This window comes from Monodon monoceros, unplaced genomic scaffold (genome assembly GCF_005190385.1).
Source record: "Monodon monoceros isolate NGI ecotype Baffin Bay Population unplaced genomic scaffold, NGI_Narwhal_1 Super_Scaffold_12, whole genome shotgun sequence".
Taxonomy (NCBI): domain Eukaryota; kingdom Metazoa; phylum Chordata; class Mammalia; order Artiodactyla; family Monodontidae; genus Monodon; species Monodon monoceros.
In genome coordinates, this window is record NW_021703768.1 from 167,931,737 (window position 1) to 167,946,815 (window position 15,079).

The 15,079-nt window shown below is 51.3% G+C and overlaps 1 protein-coding gene across 7 annotated transcripts in view; it reads right to left on the reverse strand.

The window, feature by feature from the left end:
- The window catches only part of SLC27A1 (solute carrier family 27 member 1), a 31,975-nt gene extending 17,646 nt beyond the window's left edge, over positions 1-14,329 (reverse strand). For 2 of the 7 annotated variants that reach the window (XM_029216722.1, XM_029216730.1), the window contains exons 1-2: positions 11,564-11,845; positions 11,282-11,449 (exon numbers count right to left, since the gene is read on the reverse strand). In XM_029216722.1, coding sequence (XP_029072555.1) covers positions 11,282-11,449; positions 11,564-11,577 — 182 coding nt within the window. In that variant the 5' untranslated portion in view covers positions 11,578-11,845. Of the gene's footprint in view, positions 1-11,281; positions 11,489-11,563; positions 11,846-12,188; positions 12,211-12,645; positions 12,690-13,278; positions 13,422-14,307 lie in introns of those variants that run through there. The other 5 variants (XM_029216729.1, XM_029216724.1, XM_029216725.1 and 2 more) reach the window with 5 other exon arrangements.
- Positions 14,330-15,079: the final 750 nt, after the last annotated feature.

A 15,079-nucleotide genomic window follows, 5' to 3' on the forward strand; every position in this document is an offset into this window, starting at 1 on the left:
TGTCAGTAAGAAAACAGAGTTGAATTAGCATTTTATCTGCCCAGCAACTTGACTCATACCTACCCTGTAAGGAAGAAAGAGGAACAAGCAAGTTCCAAGAGCGGGGGCCAGCCCAGGAGGTCCCCTGGGAGTAATGGTCCAGGGGAGGAGGCAGGACATGATCTGAGGGCCTTGTGCAAACACTGATTCCTCAAGTGTCTGTCCCAGAGCTGTGAGCCCCAGCAGAGCCCAGAAGAAAGAAAAAGTGCCCTGGAGTCAATGGCCTTGGTTCAGATCCTACTCCACCGCTTACCAGCTGTGGCACCTGGGCAGACCCTGCCCTCTCTGGGCCTCAGTTTCCTTACTTGGAGTATCAGGAGACTGAACATAACAAGCTCCAAGTGTTCTCCAGCTCAGCAAAGTGTAGGTACTGCCATTGTCCTATTTACAAAGAGGAAGCAGGGCCCACAACAGCAGTGCATCTGTAAATGGGGCGACAGTGCAATTCTCAGCCTAATACCTGTCAAATGTATTAAGTGCCCAACCAAGAAGAAGGATTGAAAAAGAGGGATTCATCGTTACTCTGCCCAGGAGGGTCGGGTCCTGCCTCTGGGCTTTGCACCTGCTGTTCCCTCTGCCTGGAGAACTCTTCCATCCCCCAGGTCTTTGCACGGTTGGCTCCTTCTCATCTGACCACCTGTGCTGGATGCCCCACACCTACCACCCTGGCTGCAGTAGTCATGCACTATCCTTGCCTCTCCCCCATGTGCTGTATTCTTCTTGTCACTTTCTGATGTTTAAATTATTTCCTCATTTCCTTCTCGAGATCCTTCTCCCTCATTAGGCTGTGGGCTCCACAGGACAGGAAAAGCATCATCTGGTGCGTTCATGGCGTGTCATGGTGGCCATGGCATCCCCGAAGCCCAGACAGGGTGTGGGGCACAGGAGGTCCTCAAGGATGGGTAGAACAAATGACTTTCTCCAATGCAGACTAGCTGGAATCCAGTTATCTCACAAGCACGGCCAAGACCCCACCGTCACAAGCCTGAAACGGTGCAGTCACCTCCCCCTGGTCTCCTGCCTCCACCCTGGGCCAGGCCCCATTCTCTGTGTAGTGGGGTGAATGGTGGCCCCAAAAAGATACATCCAAGTCCTGATCCTCCAAACTTGTGAATGAGCCCTTATGTGGAAAAAGGGTCTTTGCAGATGTAATTAAGTTGAGGATCTTCAGATGAGATCATCCTGGATTTAGGATGGGCCCTAAATCCAATGACAAGTGTCCTTCTAAGAGACGGAAGAGGAGACACAGACATAGAGAAGAAGGCCATCTGAAGACGGAGGCAGAGATTGGGCTGAGTGATGCAACCACAAGCCAAGGAACTGCCAAGGATTGCTGGAAGCCACCAGAAGCTAGGAGAGAGGCATGGAACAGATTCTCCCTCGGAGCCTCCAGAAGGAACCAACCCTGCCCACACCTTGATTTCAGACTTCAGGCCTCTACGACTATGGCAGAATAAATTTCTGTTGTTTTAAGTCCCCTAGTTTGTGCTACATTGTTATGACAGCCACAAGAAACTAACACACTCTGCTTCATCTCCAGCCTTCGTCTATCTTCCTTACCGCTCTCACCCCAGTGCCCCATTCAAGGGAGCAGAGGGGGTGTGTCTCCATTCCCACTGTATGGGAACAAGTGCATTTCCTGCCTGACTGCCCCAAACCCTCCTCACCAAGCCACCGTCTTCCTCCATGCAGCCCAGCCTAGCTGTGCTGCTTCCCTGCTCAGAACACTTCCCTGGGAACGTAAGACTGTCTTCTGCTCAGTGTTCAAAGCTCTGGAAATCTGGCTCTAACTCCAACACTGCCCAACTCATAGACCTCCCGCCATCACAATAGCCCCTTTCACACTCCCTGCAACATGGGGCCTGGTAGTCCCATGTTCACTTTCTTCTATCAGCATGTGATGGCTGGAGCCACAGCAGCCAATATGAGACCATGAGGGTAACTAACAGGAGACGCCAAGCCTTTGAAGCAAGGATGCCAGATCAGAAAGGCAGAAGGAACTTGGGCCAATAATAACATGCTGAACACAAATTGATCAGCCTGAAGAAGCCACCTCATGTCCCAATACCCCATTGCACGTGGCTATAAATGTGCTTTACTGTTGATGCCACTTCTAGTTGGGACTCCCACTACTTGCAGCTGAAGCCTCCTCGTGGAGAAACACCTCCCCAGAGGAGCTGATCCACAAGTGCAGCACACCTCCACAAAGTACCACCACATGCTGGACATCATGACAGGAATGGGGACACACAGGTGACCAAGGTAGGCGTGATCCCTGCCGCTATGGGTTTACAGTCAATAATCAAGGAGAAAGCAAACAAAAACAATGACAGTTTTATACGTTTCCTAAGCAAAAAGCAACAGGATGATGTGATCAAGCACGACCAGGACAGACTTCACCCACGGGGCAGGGGAGCCTTGTCTGAGGAAGCGACATGTGCACTGAACTTTGAAGGATGAGAAGGAGCCAGCCACGGGTAAAGCTCGAGGGGAAGTATTCCAGGTGGAGGGCACCACGAGTGCAAAGACCTGGAGGCAGGAAGGAGATTGGCAGGTTTAAAAGAGAGCAAAGGCCAGTGGGAGGAGAGGAGTGAGTGAAGCAGAGAGTAGGAGGAGACGGCCCAAGGTCGGGAATGTCTCTCCATGGCTCTGAATCGCTCCGCCAACTGGTATACTGATTTTGACACATTAAAGTCACGCAGGGGAAATGACGGCGCATTACTCATTTGTAGCCTCCAGTGAGCAGAAGATGGGAAAGAATCCAAACATCCTGCGGTAGGCGCGGGGTTAGACGAACAACGGCTCGAGCTGAAGCTTCCAACAGAAGGCTGCGCACAAGAACGGCGCCCCCAATGCAAGGGATGAGGAAGGACCCTAAAGGTAAATGGGGAAAGTTACTGCTGACCATGCGGCAAAGATGGCAGATTGAGCACTCGGACACTGACTGTTGACAGTGCCTCCCAAAACGGCTAGTAAAAAGGTCTTAAGTGTGAACTCACAAGGACTGGGAAAATGGAAGTGGAGACCAAATCACCCCACTTTGGGAAGCTGGGCGGCAGCACATGAGAGGTGGAGGCCCCAGGAGGAGGGGGAGAGCAGAGTCCTGGGCTGCAGTGGAGGACTGATGGAAATCTGTTTAAGAAGCCCCCTCTGTGAAATAAATGTCATGGGGATGTAATGTACGACATGGTGACTATAGTCAATAATACCTCATGGCACATTTGAAAGTCGCTAAGAGAGTAGATCTTAAAAGTTCTCCTCACAAGAAAAAAATGTTTGTAACTATGTATGGTGACAGATGTTAACTAGACTTACAGTGGTGATCATTTCACAATATACCAGCATCCCCTACTTTTCAAAAATTCACTTAAATGCCGCTTCTCTTTTGAGAAAGACCAAAATTAGTACCTGTTTTTGCTAACCGAAAGAAATCCAAAGAGGATTTTCGCTTTTACACTGAAAGGCAAAAAGAAAAAATAGTGTTCGGTGGTTGTTCTGCAGGGAGCTGTTATAGGGGCAGGGCGCACCCAAAGCAGTGAGAGAGGCACTAGCCAGGCTCCTTCCCTGGGAACTACACTCCGCATCCCAGCATCAAGCTGCCATAGCTTTGAACTGTGTCTGTGAGCATCTGAGCTTTATCTCAATTTATTCTGTGCACCCATTAGCAAGATGCATTCTAAGGTAATTGCTTCTTCCCTTTACACCGTTTAGGTTTATGAAAGGTTTCAGAGGAATGCTCTATTTTCGGGTAGCAGGAGAAACCTTTATGCAAATAGCAAATCATTATGTTGCTCACCTGAAACTAACAGAGTGTTAGAAGTCAGTATCTCAATGGAAAAAAAATAAATAAAAGTGGCCACCCAGGAGAAGACTGAAAGTCCATCCACAGGAGGGTTTCTGGGTGGGGCACCTCCCTGCAAATGGGTGTTAAGTGAATGTTTACTTGCCAGATGCCAAGCCTCCAGCCCTCTTCCCCGCTGTGTTCCTGGGATGCTGCTGGTGCGGCCTGTGCCCAGGCCTGGAGGAAAGACCCAAAGACAGTGCACTGGACTTTCCCCAAAGCACCACCTGGCCAGGTGACCCCATCATGAAGTTCAGTTGACAAGACCCCCTCACCCCCTACACACATCCATGCTGAGAGCTTCTAATTGGCTTTACAGCCAAGGACTACCAGACTCCTGGGGATTTCCTCTAATAGCGATGATGGAGACTAAAATAAACAAAGAAGAAAATCTTTGAGGAAAAAGAGATTGTGCAAAGAGAAAAAAACTAATAAAGTCATTAATATCCTTGAAAATGTACGAAGATATACTGCATCCATGAAACAAGAATAGGATGCTATATAAAAGCTCTCAGGGAATAAAAAAAAAGATCCTGGAAAATTTAAATGTGAGGGCACAAAGAATGTACAACATACACATGAACCCTAATGAAAAATATGGGGCTTAGTTAATAATCATGTATCAACAATGACTCATCAACTGTAACAAGCATACTACACTAATAAGAGATATTAAAAACAGGGGAGGGCTTCCCTGGTGGCGCAGTGGTTGAGAGTCCGCCTGCCGATGCAGGGGACACGGGTTCGTGCCCCGGTCCGGGAAGATCCCACATGCCGCGGAGCGGCTGGGCCCGTGAGCCATGGCCGCTGAGCCTGCGCGTCCGGAGCCTGTGCTCCGCAACAGCAGAGGCCACAACGGTGAGAGGCCCGTGTACCGCAAAAAAAACAAAAAAAAACAGGGGAAACTGCAGGGGAGAGTAAGGGGGTATATGGGAACTCTCTGTACTTTCTGCTTAGTTTCTGTAAACCTAAAACTGATAATAAAAAATAAAGTCTATATAAAAAAGAAAAAACATAATTAAAAATCAATTAAAATAGTCTATTAATTTGAACAAAGAATCATAATAAAAAATTTTAAATGTGAGGGCATAAGTTAAACATTAATAGAAGGACTGAAAGATATATTTGAAGAAATATCATAGAAAGTAGGATAAAACGATAGAGATGGAAAATAAAAAAGATAAGAAGATAGCTGATTCACTTTGTTATAAAGCAGAAACTAACACATTATTGTAACGCAATTATACTCCAATAAAGAGGTTAAGAAAAAAAAAAGATGTGAAACTTATAGAACCAGTCCAGAAGATCCAACATCATATTCATTCAATAAATGTTATCAAGCTAGACATTGTTCCAGGCACTCAATAATAGGAGTTCGAAGAAGAACAAAGGAAATAAAGGTGAGGAAATCACCAATGATAACATCAAGAAAACTTCCTTGACCTGAAACCCACCAACAGATCATACAATGGATGGAAATAACCCACCATCTTGAAAAGATCCCACAAGCTTCCAGAAGGAAAAAAAAAAAAAGAAAAAAAAAAGTCACTGCAAAGGATCAGGAATCAGAGAGTTTTAGTCTTCTCAACAATAACCATGATGTGAGAAGAAAATAAGAAATGCCTTCAATTTTGAAGGAAAATAATATCCAACCTAGAAGTCTATACCCAGACCATCAGTCAAGTGTGAGTGTGGAAATAAAGATATTTTCATACATGGAGGGTCTCAAAAAATTAAATTTCTATACATGATTTCTCCCAAAGCTAATGAAGATATGTTCCAACTAATTAAAGGAGTAAACCAAGGAAGAGGACTATCAGGGACCCAGGAAACAGGGTATCTATCCAACCCAAGATAGAAGTGATGCTAATCCTCAGGAAGATGGGTAGGAGCAAGCCTGGTGTAATGGCTGCCCACCAGGTAGAGAGAGCAACTAGACCAGCCTGGACAGATTGGAGGCTAAAAGAGAGACTTCTCCAAAAAGATGAAACTGAAAGCCCATCTGATGCCATAAATATTAGAGGAGAGAGAGACAAATGTTGTGGAGTTTGGCTTTGAAGTAGAGATAAATACATAGAAAACTAACCAATACGAAGGCAATCAATAACTCCAGACAAAAATACATAAAGTTGTTTAGTTCATATTATAAACAAGCATCCTTTTGGCAGTCTATTTAATGCCACATTTTTTGGTGTCTTTGTGCTTTTTGTTGTTGATTTTGCTGTTTAAAATGGGCCCCAGGCATAATGCTGAAATGCTGTCTAGTGTTCCTAAGTATAAGAAGGCTGTGATGTGCCTTATGGAGAAGATACACATATTAGGTAAGTTTCGTTCAGGCATGGGTTATAATGTTGCTGGCAGTGAGTTCAACAGTAATGAGTCAACAATATATATTAAATGATGTGTCTCTAAACAGAATACACATGAAACAAGATTATGTATTGACTGGTTGATGAAAATGTGATCAGAGGCTTGCAAGAACCTAACCCTGTATTTTCCCTAGGAACAATGGTTCAGTATTTGCTAATTCAATGTTCGCAGCAACTTTGTAGAACAAAACTATCACAGGGAATTCCCTGGTGGTCCAGTGGTTAGGACTCCGTGCTTTCACTGCCGAGGGTGCGGGTTCAATCTCTGGTGGGGGAACTAAGGTCCCGCAAGCCTTGCAGCATTTCCAAAAAAAAAAAAGAAGAAGAAGAAAACTACCACCAATAATGAGAATCAACTGTAATAATATTGGGACAACAAAGGGATGGAAGAACATGTGTGTCTGTGTATGTATGAGGGCGGGTATGTACACACCATGCACGGGCACAGGAAGAGAGTGAGGACGGGGGGATAAAGGGATGCCAAACCCTCATCTTCCATGGTGTGAGATGACAGATCTAGTCTCAAAGTGAAAAAATGCAGATTTGTCACATAAGCCATTTAGAGACATGCAGGTGAAGTCCAAAAGATTCAAAGGAGAGGTAAGAATCACTCCTGGAAGGGAAGGGAAAATGTGGGTAGAGGGTGGGGCTGGCAGCTGCCACTTGAGGTAGAAGGCTAGAGTCTTTCATCTCGAAGCCTGCATGACTTTAATAAAAGCAAAAATTTCAAGTGAAAGTGGAGAGAAGAAAGAAAGCTGGAGGTGAAGAATATGATGGAGAATGTGTGGCCATTTGTGAGCACCAAGAACAAGAAGAGGTCCACATGTATTTCTTGGGAAAGAGACACAAGATGCCTCTGAGGAGGGGAACTGCAGGGCTGGGGGCAGTGGAGAGAGGGCAGCATTCACAGCAAACCTCTCCCTAACATTTAAATTTTGTAGCTGTGTTATGTATTAACTGTTACAAAAAAATAACTGAAAATGTAAAATGTTAAAAGTTAGCTGTTTATACATCCACCTCCCTGGTCAGATCCTGATATCTCAACCATTCAACGAATAAATAGAGTTGCTACGGTGAGCAGCCTCAGCATTTACTGAGCTAACCTTACGGCCACCCTCCAAAGTAGGGTTCTAAAATCCCCATGTCAGATGGTGGATGAGCTGGGAGCTCAGGGTGGTGAATTACACACCCAAGGTCACACAGCAAGTAGAGGACAGAACAACACAGACCAGGCCCCCTGGCAGGGTCCCTCTGTTCCTCCTCAGGCCTGCTCCCAAACAGTCACCACGTACCACGTGACAGAACAAGTGCCCGTGCTGCACACAACAGGTGCTCAATTCATGTTTTCTTAAAGAAGAGAGGATGCACAAGGTGTACTCTTAGAGATGAAGGAACTAAGACTCAGAGGGTGATGTTTCATGGGCTAGCAAGGCGCAGAGTGAGGGCCACAGCTAGACGCTCCGGCTCTAGCCACCAAGCACCTAACCTCTGAGGTACCCACTGCTGGGTGAAGGCGATCAGTACCAACAAGTCTGGGTGCCTACTATGTGCCCAGCTCTCCTCTAAGAGCTTCAGTAGAGCACCCCAAGAACCCCATGAAGGGGTGCTAGTGTTACAGCCATGGGGAGAGGGCCATCAGCAAGGGTAGGAAGCACAGGAAGCAGCTCCCGCAGGAGTGCTCCCTGTCCACGGACAGCACAGCAGAGAAACTCGACTGAGGCTGCAGTGGCTCGTGCTCAGGTTACTCAAGCATTCACAATGGGGCCCAGTCTTCACGGCCTGTCCCTCCCGCCCTCGCCCCCAGCCTCTCTGGAGCACACCCACACGGGCGGGCAGTGGACTTCAGCACTGGGCTCCAGCCACCTGTCTGGGCCACATGTCTGGGCCACCCCCACCCTGGCAGCAGCACAAGCCACCCCCACCCAGGGGACAAAGAGGCCACTGTCCACCTTTGGGCCCTTCCTGAGGCCTCTTCTTGCCCCTCTGCTCCTTCTGCCCCTTCCTGCTTTCACCCTGAGCTCTAGGACACCGGGGCAGGAAGAAAGAAACACAGATGAATGTGATCAGATTTCATGAGGAAAATAGAAGACGAGTTAGAAGAACTGAGGCTGGGTGCTTAAATATTTCTGAACCTAGGTTCTAAATGCAGCCCGCCTGCACCACCACCCCAGCACAACACAGTAGCTAAGAACACATACTCTGGAGTCCTGCCGCTCCACAGCTCTGTGTTCTTGGGCAAATGACCTCCCCTCTCGGTGCTGTGGTTCACCAACCACAAAATGGGATTAGTAAGCATTCCTTCCTTACAGGACTGTGAGAACACTAGAACAAAACCTGGTACAGAGGTGGGTGGGTGTTACATAAGCTGCATTAGTTAGCTATTGCTGTCTAACAAATTGCAGCCAAAATTACTAGCTGAAAAGAGCAAACACTGATTATCTCACAGCTTCTGTGGGTCACAAATCCAGAAGCAGCTTAGCTGGGTGGTTCTGGCTCAGGGTGTCTTGTGAGGCTGTAATCAAGGTGTCAGCAGGGGCTGTGATCATCTCAAGGTTTCACTGGGAGAGAATCCATTTCCAAGTTCACTCATGTGAGACTCTCCACAGAGCTGCCTTACATGACAGCTAGCTTCCCCCAGAGGGAGTGACCCATGAGAGAGAACCCAAGATGGAAGCCACAGTCTTTTTCATTATACAGCTTTTGCTGTATTCTGTTCATTAGAAGTGAGTCACTAGGTCCAGCCCACACTCAAAGGGAAGGGATCATACAAAGGTGGGAAGACTGGGAGGTGGGGCCATCTTCCAGGCTGCCTCCTACAGAAAGTGTGTCAAGCTCTGTGTTGGGGACTCGGAGTGGACCCAGCTTCTGTCCTGTCCCAGGGGAGACAGAGCTGGTCACAGATATCCCCTTCCTTGGGCATGAAGGAGTGAAGACCTGCCATCCAAAAAAGGAAGGAGTGAAGACCTGCCATCCAAAAAATATACCCTGCGCTCCTGTTGTGTGCCGCCCTGACGGAAGACCAGGGCCACAGGAGCACAAAGTCCAACACGGTCTCCATCTGTGCTGGCCCCCCAACAGGGCCCACAGTTTAGTGGGGGGAAAGAGACCCCAAAATTAAAAAGCAAGAAAGCAGACACATATGATAATTACAAGTGACTGATGCCACTAGTGGTTACAAGTCAAGCTCTGGAGCCACACTGCCTGGGTTCAAATCCTGCCTCCACTGCTGGCCAGCTGTGTGACCTTGGGCAAGTGACAAAACTATGCTGTGCCTCAGTTTGCTCATCTGTAAGATGGGACAAGAGAGTACCCACCTCTCAGGGTGGTTGGGAGGACTTGAAGAAGTCATGCTTAGCAGAGTGCCTCACACAGAGGAAGCCCTGTGTAAATCTGGGCCATTCTGCCAGAGAGCAACAAGGTGGGAGGGTCTACGGAGACATAGGGTCAGGGGAGAGCTGTCTGACAAGCTGACATTTAAGCCATGGCATGATGAAAATGAAGAGCAGGGGAAGAGTGATCTGGGCAGAGGGTATAGCAAATGCAAAGGCCCTGGGGCTGGAATAAATACGAGTGTGTTTAGGAACAGCAAGGAGGCCAGTGTAGCTGGAAGAGTGACAAAGGAAAGGACAGGAGGTTGGGAACATGGTCAGAAACCTCATGTGGTCTAGATTCTAAGAGCAACAAGGAGCCATGGGAGGGTGCTGAGCAGGAAAATTCAGCAAAGGGTCCCCTGAGGGAGGCAACATCATAAGGAGTTGCCAGGCAAAAGGAGGGCCAGTGTATTCCAGACAGAGGAAAGCAGACTGAGCCTGACAAGGCAAGTTGATCTGGGGGCCAGATGAACCTATGGAGAGGTGGGGAGTGGCAAGTGGGCAGGGAATAGATTGTCAGGACCTCAAGTACCCAGCTGGAGGCTGAGTCTTTTCTACTGCAGAGGATGGAGGTTGTGGAGGGTGTCTGAACAGAGAGCACAGTCCAATCTGCATGTCAGAAAACCAAGGGCAGGGGCAGGGGCCAGGGCGTGGAAAAGAAAGGTCAGGTTCTAGAAGGTTCAGAACCAGTCAATTTGCAGTGGAGGTTTTTCCAGCTGCACACCATCCCTGCTGCTCACAGAGCCTGTTTCTTCACCCTTACAATGGGTTAGTCCTCCCACCTCCCCATGGGCACCAAGACTGGCAGACCCATAGCAAGTGCTCAGGGACTTCCACATGGAGGCTGTTCCTGAGATTTGCTCCGGTGGTAATGCCCAGAAGCACTTATTTCACCCCAGGAGGACTCCCAACAGCTTCTCTGAGGAAGCCCCTAGAGATACCCGAGACCTTCCAAGGATGCCTGCAAACACCACCAGAATCCCCTCCCCAGAGATTCTCAGTCACCAGAGAGCAAATCTTGGAATACACAGCAACCTCTCCACAGATTCTGAACCCCCAAAGTCACGCACAGACCTCAAACTCTCAAAGAGCACCCCGACCACAGAGAGACCTGTAAATGGCCCTGAGGAGACAAACACCCTTCAAAGGCTCTAAAAGCCCTTTAAACATGCCCCAGGAAGCCCTTTCATTCTCCCTGAGAAAGTCCCCCTGAGAACTCCTAGGGACCTACCGGAGTCCCTGAAGACGCCCCAGATCCCTCCCACAGTCACCAAAGCCCCATAGAGACCCCCCCAAACACGCACGGCCTCCCAATCAGCCTCAGCTCTCTGGAAGTCCTACTCGCTGCCCTAGTACCCCCAAGTTGCCGTCCAGAGCCCTGAGGTCACCCACGCAGGCTCAAGGACATTGAAATCTACTCATCTCCCTCCAGGGAATCCCTCAAGATGTCCCCTTCTGGTGCCCTCAGAGTCCCCGAACCCACTCTTTTCAGGTCCAAGCCCCGCCCCTAGCCCCGCCCTCACCCAAACCCCGCCCCCAGTCTCCAAAACCTCCCCCCTCAAGGTCCCCCACGCTGCCCTTTCAGCCCCCTCTGTTCGCCCCGCTGGGCGCTCAGCCCGCCCCCGACCCCAGCCTTTGTATCAGGCCCGGGCTGCACTCACAAGAGGTCCCGCCTCGCGGTTTTGCAGACGATGCGCAGAAAACGCCATCCGCCGCCGCCTACGTACACGCCGAGCGCCACCGCTGTGCTCCAGGTCCACGGCAGTCCGAGCAACCACAGCAGCACCAGTGAGGCCACGGAGGCCGAACCCGCACCTGGAGCCCGCATCCTGGGGAGGCGGAGAGCTGTGAGGCCACGGCCCGCCCGAGCCCCGCCCCACGGCCAACCCAACCCCGCCCAGATGTCGCGCTCCGCTCCCGCTTGGAGCCGGCCCCCCCCATACCTGGGATTGGGCATGTCTCAGACAGGCTCCGCCCCATCCCAAAGTGGGCACAGGCCTCCTTGCTCCTAGCCCGGCCCAGGCTTTTCTGCCAATTATTAGTGTATCTCCACGCCCCCAGGCATAGCTCTTCCATTCCGTCAGTCACTGGCAAGCCCCATCCCATGCCTCGACTTAGCAGCTGTACGCTGGACCCAAGCTCTATCCTAACGACTTGGCCCCCAAGCCTAGAGTCCACCTTGGCCCCACCACAGACCCAGGTCCTGGGCTTTCCTCCAGGTCCCACCTCTATCCGCCCCACCTCCACTGGCTTGACCCCGCCCCCAGGTTAGGTCTCCGGCCCCGCCCGTAAGCACAGGCCCCATTCCGGAGCCCCGCCCGCCCTGGACCAGGTTCTGCCCCTAGGTTAGGCCTATGGTCCCGTCCACAAGCACACGCCGCACCCACTCTGGGCCGCAGTAGCTCAAGCCCCGCCCCCAGTCCTGGGCCTAGCCCGTATTCCCCTGCCCACGTTCCACCCCGGTCACCGGCCCCGCCCTCAGGCTTTGGCCCAGTCACCACCCTCCGCCTCACTCCTAGCACCCTAGGCCCCGCCCCACCTGCCCTCCCAGGCCGGCTCTCTTCCGACCTGTCTGGCTTAGAACCGCTCTGCCGCACAGCCGCAGAGCCGACGCCCGCCCCCTTCCGGAGGCCACGACCATAGAGAGGCCACCCTGGCCAGAGTGACGACGGCCAGCGAGATCCAGGGGCTAGAACGCCTGGCGAGGAAGGCGGCTGTCTCCATGACAACCAAACTTCGCCGGCCTCCCAGCTTCCCCGTCCTATCCCTGCCGGCGATTAGGAAACACGTGCGTCCCTCAGCCAAGAGAGGTTTGGCTCCCGGGCGCTCCCGGCCCAAGCCGTAGTTGGAAACCAGAATTCCTACCCCGGGGGACTAGCAACTCTCAGTTCACATTCAGGGCCTACCTGTACTGGGTTCTTGCCCCAGTTTATTCTAAATCCAATCCCCAAAGCCTCTTCGGACTCCAGGGACCTGGGGAGTACTAAACTCACAGCCTAGGGGCCCCAAAATATCCAACCCCTACCTCAGTCTTAAAGATATATTCCAATGGACTTCCCTGGTGGCACAGTGGTTAAGTATCTGCCTGCCAGTTCAGTCGACACGGGTTCGAGCCCTGGTCCGGGAAGATCCCACATGCCGCGGAGCTGCTGAGCTCCTGCACCACAACCACTGAGCCTGCGCTCTGGAGCCCGTGAGCCACGGCTGCTGAGCCCACGTGACACAACTATTGAGGCCTGTGCGCCTAGAGCCCGTGCTCCTCAGCAAGAGAAGCCACCACAATGAGAAGCCCACGCACCACAGCAAGGAGTGGCTCCCAGCTCCCAGCAACTAGGGGAAGCCCGCGCTTAGCAACAGAGACCGAACGCAGCCAAAAATAAAAAATATAAATAAAGTAATTTTTTAAAAAAAAGATATATTCCAAGGACCCAACTAATCCCAAATCCATATCCCGAAATCTTGTCAGTTAAGTCTCACCGCAGCAGCCCAGGGAGGGCAAAATCCACACACCAGTTCCCCACCCTTCCACAGGAACCCCAGAGTCCCTTATTTGCATCCCAAGGTCCTAAATGCTAACCTAGAGACCCTAAAGCCCTCCCCCTGATCAGGTGCGGGCCAGTGCTGGCCTCGCTGCCCATCACCCTGTTCCCTGGCTGACCTGGAGCCGCTCACAGACCCTCAGGCTTTGGCTGCTCTGTCGAGGGTTACCAGAGCTCAGGCAGCGACAGTGAGTACAAGACAGAGGACTCCCCACCGAGGCTTCTGCTTCTGCAGACTCCTGGGACCTGCTCTGACTGTGTTGTGCCCATGTGGGCTTCTGCTTTGGCTCCTTCTCTCCAAACTCCCCTTTCCTCTGCCCCTCTGCGCACCCCACCCTGCTTGTTTTCTGCGCAGCTTGGCCGACCTTCTCAGCACTCTCCTTGGGAGGTGGCCAGGGCCTGCTTCCAGCACCATTTAGAGGACAGGACCGGTCAGGCGCTCCCCTCCACACACACACACACACACACACACACACACACACACACACAGGTGCGAGCGCGTGTGCGCTAGCGCACCCATGCTGCCATTGGTCCCTGCGGGCCACCTAGGGTGGGTAAAATGGGGACAAGGAGGCAGATCCGAAGGACAGGCCCAGAGCCAGTCACTGATCCCCTACTTTCTCAACCGGGGGTCAGTGGAGTCAGCAATGCCCAGTAACTACAGCAGCACTCTTATCCTGCCAGGTAGCACTATTGTGATCACCCCACCTTACAGGTAAAGAAACTGAGGCCTGGAACTGTCACACTAGCTGGAGTTGAGATTCATTCATTCACAAATGTGGGCAGACAGCTTGCTCCCCTTCCTCACCCTCCTCCTCACCTTTCACTCTTCCTTAAACTTCTCCTCCCTCTTCTCCATCTTGCCCTGATTCCCCCTACTTCCCCCCTTCCTCCCTCTCTCCCCCTCCCCCTTCTCCTTCCCCTCTTCAAGGCCCCCCCTTAGCCTTCTTCCACTTCCCCTTTGCTCACCTTCTCCCCCTCCTCCACCCACTCCTCCTTCCGCTTCCCCACTTCCTCCTCCCCACTACTCCTCTTCCCCTTCTTCTCCCATCCTCCTGCCTTCCCTCCTCCTCCTTTCTTCCTCTTTCTTCTTCCCCTCCCTTCCTCCCCTTCCCCCTTTCTTCTCTCTCTTCCTCCCTCCATCTTACCAGCTTTACTGAGCCCCGACTAAATAGTACACGTGGGGGCTTCCCTGGTGGCGCAGTGGTTGAGAGTCTGCCTGCCGATGCAGGGGACGCAGGTTCGTGCCCCGGTCCGGGAAGATCCCACATGCCGCAGAGTGGCTGGGTCAGTGAGCCACGGCCGCTGGGCCTGCGCATCCGGAGCCTGTGCTCCGCAACGGGAGAGGCCACAGCAGTGAGAGGCCCGCGTAACGGGAAAAAAAAAAAAAATCGTACACGCGGGACTTCCCTGGTGGTCCAGTGGTTAAGACTCTGTGCTTCCACTGTAGGGGGCGCAAGTTCCATCCCTGGTCGGGGAACTAAGATCCCAAATGCTGTGCACGGAGATACTCTTCTCCTCAGTCAGCAATCCCCAAATCCCCAAAAAGGCTCTGCAAACCCAACTTTTTCTTAAGGTTGTGCCAGTACTGCGGCGGAGGGACCACTTCCACGGCACTGACCCTGGCTGTTTTCAGTGATCAATGATCCCTTTTTACCCCTGTTTATCCTTTATTTATCCCTTTACGTAGGGGCTTCCCCATACCCCCCAGGGACATCACACAACACATGGCAGCTTTCGCCCTGTTACCTTCCTAAGATCTGAAAAATTCCCAATTCCAAAAGTGTAACTCTCCCCAGGGATTCCAGGTGACTGGTTAAGGAACGATCCTATCCCTGTTTCACAGGAGGGGAAACTGAGGCCTGGACAGAGGGACAGAACTCAGCTTTCAGGGCCAAAGCAGGCTCTGAGCCTCTCCAG